At 52.7% G+C, this 12,864-nt stretch overlaps 1 protein-coding gene across 1 annotated transcript in view; it reads right to left on the reverse strand.

The window, feature by feature from the left end:
- zfyve26 (zinc finger, FYVE domain containing 26) overlaps positions 1-12,864 on the reverse strand; it is a 40,661-nt gene that overhangs the window by 9,503 nt on the left and 18,294 nt on the right. Inside the window, 17 exon segments of the mRNA XM_061222924.1 lie at positions 560-765; positions 1,372-1,569; positions 2,017-2,232; positions 2,682-2,891; positions 3,853-4,000; positions 4,607-4,743; positions 4,745-4,828; positions 6,231-6,364; positions 6,768-6,796; positions 7,512-7,648; positions 8,045-8,205; positions 8,944-9,039; positions 9,138-9,387; positions 10,301-10,477; positions 10,954-11,076; positions 11,877-11,981; positions 12,583-12,782. Of these exon segments, the coding sequence (XP_061078908.1) occupies positions 560-765; positions 1,372-1,569; positions 2,017-2,232; positions 2,682-2,891; positions 3,853-4,000; positions 4,607-4,743; positions 4,745-4,828; positions 6,231-6,364; positions 6,768-6,796; positions 7,512-7,648; positions 8,045-8,205; positions 8,944-9,039; positions 9,138-9,387; positions 10,301-10,477; positions 10,954-11,076; positions 11,877-11,981; positions 12,583-12,782 (2,611 nt within the window).

The following is a 12,864-nucleotide window of genomic DNA, read 5'->3' on the forward strand; positions in this document are numbered from 1 at the left end:
GGGCGCAAATTAGGAACCAGTCTGAACTGATGGCCCCATCCGCCACGTCGTAAATCAGGAGAGGGCCTACGCTTGCACCATTACAGTACATCCATCCATCCATCCATCCATTATCTTAACTTGGCTGGACACAGACTGTAATTTCCTGTAATTTCCAGAGCATCGGCTGTTGGCTGTTAAAGACTAACACTAGCAGCTGGCTCTGGCTGTTAAAGACTAACACTAGCAGCTGGCTCTGGCTGTTAAAGACTAACACTAGCAGCTGGCTCTAGCTCTTACAGGCTAATGCTAGTAGCTGACTCTAGCTCTTACAGGCTAATGCTAGTAGCTGGCTCTAGCTCTTACAGGCTAATGCTAGTAGCTGACTCTAGCTCTTACAGGCTAATGCTAGTAGCTGGCTCTAGCTCTTACAGGCTAATGCTAGTAGCTGGCTCTAGCTCTTACAGGCTAATGCTAGTAGCCAGTTCTCTGGGGTTACAGACTAATGCTAGCAGCTGGTTCTAGCTCATATAGGCTAATGCTAGCACCAGGCTCTTCCCCCAAAGGCAGCAGTGCTCACCTGGACACGTCGCTGGAGGACATCTTCTTGCGGAAGGAGCTGGTGGCCCTCCTGCGGCCGGGACCCCGGCCCTGCTGCTCCTGCAGGTAGGTCCTCAGGTGCTCCTTGGCCCTGACCAGCCAGCGCTGCTGCTCGCCCAGCTGCAGGTAGGACTGGGCGCCGTGCGTGAAGAAGCGGATGCACGTCATGGCTGCCCGCACGTGGTCCTGCAAGGGGGGGGGGGGGAAATTAATCATAAATCCACCACCGCTGTCCCTCGGCCCTGTGGCACGCATCTCTAAGATGGCTGCAGCTTCTGTACATCTGTAGCTTTACAACTGTTTTAAATGTTTTTTTTTCTTTTGGCAAATCTTAGCTGAATTTTGGGTGTCTCGGTGGCGCAGCCTGCAGAGCACTGACCGCGACGTCGGCGGTTCGAATCCCCTCTCTCTCGCTCCCATTCTTCCTGTCTCTCTATACTATATACTGTCCAATAAAGCTGAAAAAGGCCTAAAAAATATCTTTAAAAAAAATAAAAAATCTTAGCTGAATTTTTACTCAAAAAAAATCTGTTTAACAAACTTTAAATGCTGCTTTTAAAGTTTGTTAAACTGATTTTTTTAGAGTAAAATATCATCTGAATAAAACAGGTTTAAAATCATAGCACATTTTATTCATGTATAATACAGCTTAAATTTAATCTTATTTTAACTGCTCAGGGTCTTTAAAGTGTCTGATTAAATAAAAAAATAAAAAAATAAAAAAAGAAGGTTAAACTGTCTAGCAGGTGAAAAGTGACTGTGAGGTCAGGGGTCAGGGGTCAGAGGGCGCACCATCATGAACTGCTGCAGCTGGAACAGGGTGTGGAAGTGGCCGCGGCGTTGCATCAGGTGGCAGGCGGCGATGAGGTAGCGGCTCCAGCCCTCCAGCCCCGGGTCCAGGCCCTCCAGCAGGCCCTGCAGGGCCCCCAAACGGCCCGTCTCCAGGCAGGGCTGGAGCACCCCCTCCAGGAACACCTCCTCCGGACACTCCTGCAGCCGAACGCAGCCGGGATTCACATAAAACCGCCGCGCCAACGGCCTCGAGTAACAGTCCTAATCTCTTAACTATAAACAGACTGGCCACACTGGATACTAAATGCACTGAGTAATAAACACAGAGTACAGTATGCTACCACACTAAACGCCACTCCCCGTAAAAATATAAATACAGGGTCCCAAATCTAATCAGGAATCATTATTACTGCTTAAATGATGCAATAAATTATGTTGACTGCTCTTTACTGGACCTTTCGGCACCGTAACACCAAACCTACTGCAGTATATAGGTCAAAGCAGCGTCTCGTCGAAGGTTACGCCTCACAGAATGCCGTACGAGGCAGACTGCGATCGGCATAATGAAACGGACACCCACCGCTCCCGGGAACGTGCCACACGCGCGCTCCGTGACCTTTGACCCCCCCCCCCCCCCAGGCTCACCTTGCTGAGCAGGTGGCTGAGCGCCTCCTTCACGCTGTCGTGCCGCATGTAGAAGCTGACGAGCGCCAGGTGCGTGCCGTAGTTCTGCAGGTAGTACAGGCACTCCTGGTAGTGGGCGCTGTGCTGCACCTTCCCCTCGGGACGCTCCGCCGGCCCCTGGTCCGAGAGGGCGTCCTCCAGCTCCCTCAGCGAGGCCAGGATGTCCTCCTCAGTGTTCTGGACGGACCGGCCAAAGAGGACAAAAGGTTTCTCACAAAGTCTTATTTCAGGACAAATTCGTTCTCCGGGATAATTTGCATTTCTGTATTTTTCAGCAATTCATACAAGTAAGGGATATCACACCATCCAACAGGAAATTACAAACCAGGGATGCATTTCATTTGCTCCAAAAGGAAAAAAATCATGTTTGTGTTTTTACACAGGAAATGCCTTTTAACCATTGAAGAGGAGGTTTTCGGAATGTTTTTTTGTAGTTTTTTTCCCCCCAGAATTCTAGAAGTTCTAGAAGTCCATTGCATTCAATGACCAGTGGCGATTGTTACATCAGCATTAGTATGTTCAGTTAAGAACATCCTAATCACATATTTGTGACCTTAAAGGGTGAAGTGGGATGTTTCTGTTAGTTCTGAAGGCTGTGGGAACCAGAGCGGGGTCTGTGGCATTACCGGCGTCAGTGTGGGCCGGACCGTGGACTCCAGGTGCAGAATGATCTCCTGGAGGAGCCTGGAGCCCTGGTTCAGCTGGTTCCGGTCCACAGGAGCTTTCAGACAGCGGGCAAACTTCTCCCGTGCCACGCTCAGGTTCCCCGCCTTCAGGGAGGCCACGCCCCACGCCTGCCACACCCCTCCAGGGTCCAGACCGCTCTTAGTGGACACCTGGGAGCGGAGAGAGGATTGTGAAGTCACGCACAAAGACACACACAATCACACACAAACACAGTCTATGCAAACGCACAATCACACACACAATCACACACACAATCACACACACAATCACACACACAAACACAGTCTATGCGAACGCTCAATCACACACACAATCACACACAAACACAGTCTATGCAAACGCATAAAGACACACACAATCAAACACAAACACAGTCTATGCAAACACACAATCACACACGAACACAGTCTATGCAAACACACAGACACACACAATCACACACAAACAGTCTATGCAAACGCACAGACACACACAATCACACACACAATATAACACAAACACAGTCTATGCAAATGCACAATCACACACAAACACAGTCTATGCAAACACACAAAGACACAAAATCACACACACAAACACAGTCTATGCAAACACACAAAGGAAAATGGCCGCAAGGAAAATGTCGAAACGTCGTTCCCCCCCGTTCATTAAACAGCGAGCATTGTTCTGTGCTCCACTGTTTCTTGTTTCGGGTTAGTCCCTGCGAAGTTGGCCGGGTAAGGAGTCTCATAGTGTTCACGGACATTCTTAAGCAAAATAGCACTGTCACATGCATTAGAATGCCTTTTCAACCATTCCAAAAATTAATCCTCCGCCAAAAACACCAACTGAGTGGCAGGAGCATTGAGCTCTTTGAACTGGACTTTGTCATCTCGAAATGCTTTGTGTATTTGGCCAGCTGTTATCTTATATTATTAGCTGCACATGAGGGCTTCTTAAGAGGAGGAAATACTTTCCCCGAGGCTCTGGGGGGAAAAGGGCATTCCCGGGCTTTGTGACGCACGCCACACACGGGGGGGGGGGGGGGGGGGGGGGGGATAAATCCCTCCGCACCGCCACGCGTCTCACACGTCACAGTTATGTAACCGCGGGGAACAGCGTGTACAGAACCTCCACGGCCAGCCGGTAGTGCTCCGCCTCCAGGAGCTGGTTTCGTAAACGTGTCACGGCCGCCGGCTCCAGGATGTCGTCCAGGGAGGGGATGTACTTGTAGTTGGCGGTCACCAGGATCTTCAGCACGTCCACTTTGCCGATGTAGCTGTGGAGGAAGGGGGGAGGGGCAGGGGAAAAGTAGGGCACCGTGAACGGTTTAATGAGGGGCACTACCGAATCCTATTAGGCACTTACATAGTTAAGATTTAACCCATTAAAACACTCTGGGCTCTATAGTGCAGGGTAGGGTAGGGTAGGGTAGCTCTGCCCTGTTGCAGGAGGTGGACCTTTGTAGGAGATTTGTAGCATGCGCTATGTGACCACATCGTGGTGCAGCGGATTACACTGTCGCCTCAAGATCCAGGGTTGGAATTCTGACCAGGACCATGACCTGTCTGTGTGCTGTTTGCATCTGGCCTGTGACGCACAGAATCTGTGTCTGACTTGAAATGGTGGATGCGTAGCGGATACATCTCTTTGAGATAATTCATGGTTATTTAAAAATGTTTCCAGCCACTTTAACAATCCACCCCAAGGCCCCTTCCTCTTTTGGAATGTTTTTTTTCCCAGAATTCTAGAAGTTCAAGGAGTCAGTGTTCTAGAACTCTACAATTGCTTTCCATTGCCGCTTGCGATCGTTACACCAGCATCAGAATGTCCAGTTAAGAATCACATCTGGTGCAGATTTCCCCCCCCCCACCTCCCGGCTCACCTGTCGCACAGGGCCAGGTCCTGGCTCCGGCCCACCCTGACGAACATGAGCTTGGCGCTGAAGAGCAGCTGGCGCATGATGTCGGTGAGCAGACGGGCGTCCACCTCGGGGTTGGTGAGGGCGCGCGAGAGCGCGCGCGCAGTGCGCCACCAGCTGGGCGCCGCAGGAGCTGTGGTCGCTGTGCAGGGAGAGGATGGCCACGCACAGGGACGCGCTGGGGGCCTGCCGCACACAAACCAACCATCACAAACCCTGCTGCCCGTTACCCGTGAGCACAGTGCCAAACCCTGCTACCCGTGAGCACAGTGCCAAACCCTGCTGCCCGTGAGCACAGTGCCAAACCCTGCTGCCCGTGAGCACAGTGCCAAACCCTGCTGCCTGTGAGCACAGTGCCAAACCCTGCTACCCGTGAGCACAGTGCCAAACCCTGCTACCCGTGAGCACAGTGCCAAACCCTGCTGCCCGTGAGCACAGTGACAAACCCTGCTGCCTGTGAGCACAGTGCCAAACCCTGCTACCCGTGAGCACAGTGCCAAACCCTGCTGCCTGTGAGCACAGTGCCAAACCCTGCTACCCGTGAGCACAGTGCCAAACCCTGCTACCTGTGAGCACAGTGCCAAACCCTGCTACCTGTGAGCACAGTGCCAAACCCTGCTGCCCGTGAGCACAGTGCCAAACCCAGCTACCCGTTACCCGTGAGCACAGTGACAAACCCTGCTGCCCGTGAGCACAGTGCCAAACCCTGCTGCCTGTGAGCACAGTGACAAACCCTGCTACCTGTGAGCACAGTGCCAAATCCTGCTACCTGTGAGCACAGTGCCAAACCCTGCTACCTGTGAGCACAGTGCCAAATCCTGCTACCCGTGAGCACAGTGCCAAACCCTGCTGCCTGTGAGCACAGTGACAAACCCTGCTGCCCGTTACCCGTGAGCACAGTGCCAAACCCTGCTACCCGTGAGCACAGTGCCAAACCCTGCTACCCGTGAGCACAGTGCTAGACAGTGTGCATCCTGCTATATAAAAGGATATTTACAGTCAGTCACCACTTGATCACACAGACCTGCACACCGGCTTGTCAATGCAAATTTAATCCGCCAATCATGTGGCAGCAACTAAATGCATAAAAGCATGCATATGTGGGTCAAGAGGTTCAAATGTCAGAATAGGGAAGAAATGTGATCCAAGTGACTTGAATGATTGTTGGTGCCAGCCAGGGTGGTTTGAGCATCTCAGAAACAGCTGATCTCCTTGGATTTGCACAACAGTCCCTAGGGTTTGCAGAGAATGGTGCGTAAAACTAAAAACATCCAGTGTTTGCGGGCAAAAACATGTTGTTAATGAGAGAGGTTAGAGGAGAAAGGCCAGACTGGTCACAGCTTGTCAAACCTCTAAGTTTATATAGGCTACAGCAGCTGAAGGCTTAAGTCTAAAAAATAAGTCTAATAAATACCTAATAAAGTGCTCAATAAGTTTATGTACAAGTTGTGCAAGTGCCTCAGGGTAAGGGGTGTGCTAAATGCCAGTAATGTAACATAATGAAATGCATTGAAAATAGCAAAAACCTCATGCTGTTATGAGTAGGTTGTCATGCTAGTGCATAGTGCATTCTGGGACGGAGGAGGACCTGCTCGTAGTAGAACTCAAACTGCAGCTGCTGGTTCTCAGTGGGGTTCAGGGTGAGCCGGTACTGGTGCTGGGGAACCTCCGGCAGACACAGGACTCCCCCAAACGCCCCCTCAGTGACCGCAGGGCTGCCTGCTACTGCACAGAGGAGGGAGGGAGAGGGGAGGGAGAGGGGAGAGAGAGGGGAGAGAGAGGGGCGAGAGAGAGGGGGAGAGAGAGGGGAGAGAGAGAGGGGAGAGAGAGGGAGAGAGAGAGAGAGGGGAGGGAGAGAGAGAGAGAGAGAGAGAGAGAGAGAGAGAGAGAGAGAGAGAGAGAGAGATCGGGAAAATACAGAGAAATAGGGGGAGAGAGGGAGAGAGAATACAGAGAGAAAGAGAGAGAATACAGACAGATGAAGAGAGAGAATGGAGAAGAGGAAATACAGAAAGAGAAAGAGAGTGTGTGAGGAAGGGGTACACATATGAACTAAACTGTCTTCAGTTTTACAAACGGAGCCAGAAGCAAGTGCCTGTGATCTTAAGAGTAGATCAGCTCTTACCTTCTGCCTGATCCACTTCTTCCTCAGCACTGTCATCAAAACAAGAAAATCTATCAAAATTCATTCACAGGACTTTTTAGCGAACTAAAATTCATGATTAGTTGATTATTTCGTCAACTATTTGTAAATTAACAGGTGTGCGCGTGTGAGCATGTGTGCGTCTGTTTGTATGCATGAGCGTATCTGTCTATGCGTGGATTGTGTGTGTGTCCGTGTGCGCACGCATTTGTGTGGGCATGCGTGCAGATCTTTGCATGTGTGTGTCTGTGTGTGCATGCATTCCTGTATGCATGCATGCATTTGTATGTGTGCGTGTCTGTATGTGTGTGTGTGTGTGTGGCTGTGTGTTCATGCATGTGTGTGTGTGTGTGTGCGTTCGTGTATGGGTGTGTGTATGTATGTGTGTGGGTTCTTGTACGTGTATGGGTGTGTGCGTGTCTGTCTGTGTGTATGTATGTGCGTGTGTACGTGTATGTGTGTGCGTGTGCGTGTGTGTGTGTGTGCGCGCGTGTCTGTCTGTGTGTATGTATGTGCGTGTGCGTGTGTGTGTGTCTGTCTGTGTGTATGTATGTGCGTGTCTGTCTGTGTGTATGTATGTGCGTGTGTGTGTGTCTGTCTGTGTGCATGTATGTGGGTGTCTGTATGTGTGTGTGTGTGTGTGTGTGGCTGTGTGTTCATGTACGTGTATGTGTGTGTGTAGGTGTGTCTGTGTGTATGTGCGTGTGCGTGTGCACGTAGTCTTACTCTTGGTGGAAGAAGCTGTAGCACTGGTCACACACGCGCGCCGCCACCTCAGCGCTTCCCTCCAGCGCCATCCGGTGTTCGGAGCAGGCATTGCACACCAGCCGGCCGCAGCGCCGGCAGTGATGGCGTCTGTTGAACTGCAGAGGGCCGGGCGCCGGGGGAGAACAGAGAATAAACAACACGTGTCCCACGCCACTGGAGCGCGAAGGGTCACAGTTCACCCCATCCCCGCTTTAGGTTTGCATTACTGGGGCCGCACGCTTATATACACACCCGCTAGGGAGGCTTGCAGCGTAGCGATAAAGGTGCATGACAGGGACACGCAAGGTCGGTGGGTCTAATCCCCGGTGTAACCCTGCATTGCTCCGGGGGAGGACTGTCTCCTGCTTAGTCTAATCCACTGTACGTCGCTCTGGATAAGAGCGTCTGCCAAATGCCCATTAATCACACAGATATGAGAGACTGCTTAGTTTGCTTAAGCAAACGTGCGTTTGACGAACTGCTCTTAGCACTGCTCCACGCCTGCCTCTCACCATCGTAAACCGCTCCCTCAGGCAGACCATGCAGACGCGCTGCTGGTGGTCCGGGATCCAGTCTTTGCGCTGGGGAGGCTTGTCCGGGGGGATGTACTGGGCGGGAGACCTGGTTCTGCGGGCGGCTGAGGCCGGGGACGGGGTGTGCTGGGGGGTGCTGCCTGCAGGGGGCGACAGAGATCTAACGTCACGGCGGCGGCAGGTAGACGCCCTGTAGGGGTTTCTGAATCTAGTGCGTGTGTATGTCCCTGAGTATGCATGTGCGTGCCTGTGTCTGACTGCGTGTATGAGTATGTGAGTGTTTGTGAGGGCATTGGTGTGTGTGTGTGTGTGAGAGAGAGAGAGAGAGAGAGAGAGAGAGAGAGAGAGAGAGAGAGAGAGAGAGAGAGAGACAGTGTGTGTGTGTGTGTGTGTGCGTGCGCGTGTGAGAGAGAAAGACTGTGTGTGTGTGTGTGTGTGTGTGTGTGTGTGTGTGTGTGTGTGTGTGTGTGTGAGAGAGAGAGAGAGAGAGAGAGAGAGACAGTGTGTGTGTGTGTGCGCGTGCGTGCGCGTGTGAGAGAGACAGAGTGTGTATGTGTATGTGTGTGAGAGAAAGACTGTGTGTGTGTGTGTGTGAGAGAGAGAGAGAGAGAGAGAGAGACACAGTGTGTGTGTGTGCGAGAGAGAGACAGAGTGTGTGTGTGTGTATGTGTGAGAGAGAGACTGTGTGTGTGTGTGTGTGTGTGTGTATATGACAGAGAGAGAGAGAGAGAGAGAGACAGTGTTTGTTTGTGTGTGTGTGTGTTTGTGTGTGTGTGAGAGAGAGAGAGATAGAGTGTGTGTGTGTGTGTGTGTGTGTGTGTGAGAGAGAGAGAGAGAGACAGTGTGTGCGTGCGTGCGTGCGTGCGTGCGCGTCTCACCTGCAGCAGGGGGAGGCGTCTCCCCTCGGGGGGAGGGGGGGCAGCTCTCCTGAGCGGGGCACTGCAGCAGGACGTCCTGCAGACTGATGACAGAGTCTGGAGGGGGATGATGGGAGGTTGGATTCAGTGCAGTTACCCAGCTAACGCAGTAGTCCTGCTTTGTGCGTTCGGCACACGCGTGTGCGGGGACTCACCCGACCGGCTCCTCTCCCGGGGGGCGTAGGGCACGTCCAGGGCCTTGCGGGCGTAGCTGGACAGCAGGGCGTCGATGTCGTCGCCGCTGAAGCTGGCCTCCTGGCCAATCAGGAGGCTGCGCAGGGTGTGCACGGCCACGCCCGCCCAGTCCACCTTCAGGTTCATCAGCAGCTGCTCCAGCATCAGCAGAGGGGCCGAGAGCAGCGGGAAGTAATCCAGCCGCGCGGCGGCGGGGAGCGTCAGCAGCACCTGGAGACGCCGTCAGAGCCCGTCAACGCCCGACCAGAACGCGGTTAAACCGCACTCCTGCCCTGCAGCCGGTCAACACCCGACTGACACACGGTTAAACCACACTCCTGCCCTGTAGCAAGTCAACACCCGATTGACACGCGGTTAAACCACACTCCTGCCCTGTAGCAAGTCAACACCCCACTGACACGCGGTTAAACCACACTCCTGCCCTGTAGCCAGTCAACACCCAACTGACACGCGGTTAAACCACACTCCTCCCCAGCGTTCAGTTACTGAACTGCTGCCCTTAGTGTGCAACTGTTGTAGTATATTATGTGTAAAGTCGTGTCTCATGAGAGAGCGAGAGCGAGAGCGAGAGCGAGAGCGAGAGCGAGAGCGAGAGCGAGAGAGAGAGAGAGAGAGAGAGAGAGAGAGAGAGAGAGAGAGAGAGAGAGAGAGAGAGCGAGAGAGAGAGAGAGAGAGAGAGAGAGAGAGAGAGAGAGCTCATTCCAGTTGCTCCACTTACTGGGAGAGGCTAGAAAAAGAAGTGAAGATGAGGAAATGTAGAAAACAGATGCAGGGCGTGTATGTGCTGTTACCATGGAGCTCAGCAGTAGGGCATGTATGTGTCGTTACCTTGGAGCCCAGGTGCAGGGCATGTATGTGCCGTTACCTTGGAGCTCAGGTGCAGGCGTGGATGTGCCGTTACCTTGGAGCCCAGGTGCAGGGCGTGTACGTGCCGTTACCTTGGAGCCCAGGTGCAGGGCGTGTACGTGCCGTTACCTTGGAGCCCAGGTGCAGGGCGTGTATGTGCCGTTACCTTGGAGCCCAGGTGCAGGGCGTGGATGTGCCGTTACCTTGGAGCCCAGGTGCAGGGCGTGTATGTGCCGTTACCTTGGAGCCCAGGTGCAGGGCGTGTATGTGCCGTTACCTTGGAGCCCAGGTGCAGGGCGTGGATGTGCCGTCTCCGAGCGGGCGACACGCGGCTCTGGAAGTTCAGGGTCAGGTAGTCGGCCAGGAAGTGACACGCGGCCAGCCCGGGCCGGCGGTCCAGAGCGCGCTCACACACCTCCAGCCCCACGGCGGAGTCCGGAAGGTTCTCCAGCAACTGAGGGTGCGGAACAATACGAGCCATTTAAATGGGAGGTGGGGGTACAGAAGGTGATACAATCGTCCTGTAACGTTACAGGTATAGCGGTGTAAAAACATGTTAAATGTATGGGGCTACTTACTTTTGTTTGCAATACTACTTGTCGGTGTCCTTGGCTAACTCTATAAACTTATTCATCACAAATGGGTCTTCAGTGCCGTCTTGGTGACATCACACTTTAGTATTACTGAGACTAACACTTAGTTACTTAATTAGTGGTTGCCAAGTGGCTGAAATGCACTGTAATGTAGTCCTCTCTTCCTGTTTTTCACGTTGCCTTATTTGTATGCATTGTTTCAGCCAAGTCTCACTCTTAAAAAAAGGTCAGTGATCTCAATGCAAATCTTGAGACTCACACTCACACTCACACTCACACTCACACTCACACTCACACTCACACTCACACTCACACTCACACTCACACTCACACACACCTGAAAGGCCTCCTCGGTCTGACTCCTCTCCAGCAGGTGCAGCAGGTGTTCAGTCTGCAGCTGCAGTCTGAGCTGCGCAGATACCGGGTACAGCTGCTCCCACTGCGCACACAGCTCAAACTCCTGCACAGGACACACGCTCTGCATTAGCTTCAACACACACACACACCACACACACCACACACACCACACACACCACACACACCACACACACCACACACACCACACACACCACACACACAGCTCAAACTCCTGCACAGGACACGCGCTCTGCATTAGCTTCAACACACACACACACAGACACCACACACACCACACACCACACACACACCACACACACCACACACAGCTCAAACTCCTGCACAGGACACACGCTCTGCATTAGCTTCAACACACACGCCACACACACGCCACACACACGCCACACACACGCCACACACATGCCACACACACACACCACACACCACACCACACACACACCACACACAGCTCAAACTCCTGCACAGGACACACGCTCTGCATTAGGTTCAACACACACACACAGACACACCACACACACACCACACACACACCACACACCACACACACACCACACACACCACAAACTCCTGCACAGGAAACACGCTCTGCATTAGCTTCAACACACTCACACACTCACACACTCACACACTCACACACTCACACACTCACACACTCACACACTCACACAGCTAAAACTCCTGCACATGAAACATGCGCTGCATTAGCTTCTACACACACTGCTCAAGGGAAGATTTCAAGTAAATAGGTTACGTGAACACAAACACGTTGTAGGGGATACGCAAACATGCAAATACGCAAATACATACAGATAGATTTTATTTATGAAGTGATGAGTGTTTTACACTCTCAAGGCGCCGTACAGTGGTGTACAGGGGACTCACACTGGCTTCCAGCATCATGGAGAAGACCTTCTCACTGTCACTCTGAGAATCCGCCCTCAGCTCCTGCCACGTTGTCCAGGGCAACGGAATGTCCATGTTCAGCATCTGAGAGCAAAGACAAGGGTGTGAGACCGAGATCCTCAACCGAATGGGATGTGAGCAGGTGAAATGGTCCGCAAGTCGCACGTCTATAGTTTATAGCACGGCGGAAAATAGGGGAACATTTATTTTATTTCATTTCATTTTGTTTAATGTTTTAGAAAGACATTCAAGGTCATAATAAATATGACATAATATGTTCAGGGTGAAATTCAGTTTGACGGGGCGGAACACCTTTCTAGATTCAATTTGGCTCAGAGTTTCGGTAGAACTCTCCCATGAATAAAGGCATGTGACCGTTGTCCATTTCAGATTGGATTCAACTAAAATTGCAGGACAGAATGAAACGCACAGGCAGGGCTGAATGAAACGCACAGGCAGCGCTGAATGAAACGCACAGGCAGCGCTGAATGAAACGCACAGGCAGCGCTGAATGAAACGCGCAGGACTGAATGAAACACGCAGGACTGAATGAAACACGCAGGACAGGATGAAATGCACACGCAGGACTGAATGAAAGGTGCGGGGCTGGATGAAACGTGTGGGGCTGGATGAAACGTGCGGGGCTGGATGAAACGTGCGGGGCTGGATGAAACGCGTGGGGTACCCGGTTGTAGATCTCCAGCTCCTGCCTGCGTAGCTCCAGCTCAGCCCTCAGGCCCGGCTCGGTGTGGGTGTCGCTCAGGCAGAACTGCAGCAGCTCCAGACCGGCCCCCAGGGGCCAACGCTCCAGGCCCTGCAGGGCCACCCGCGCCCGCAGGTCAGCATCCCGCACCCGGAACAGCTGCTCCATGCACCCCTCCCCCTCTGGGCACGAGGGAGGGAGGGAGAGAGAGGGTGAGAAAGAGAGGGGGGGGGGGGTGGGAGAGAGTGGGGGAGAGTGGGGGAG

This window comes from Conger conger, chromosome 1 (genome assembly GCF_963514075.1).
Source record: "Conger conger chromosome 1, fConCon1.1, whole genome shotgun sequence".
NCBI lineage: Eukaryota > Metazoa > Chordata > Actinopteri > Anguilliformes > Congridae > Conger > Conger conger.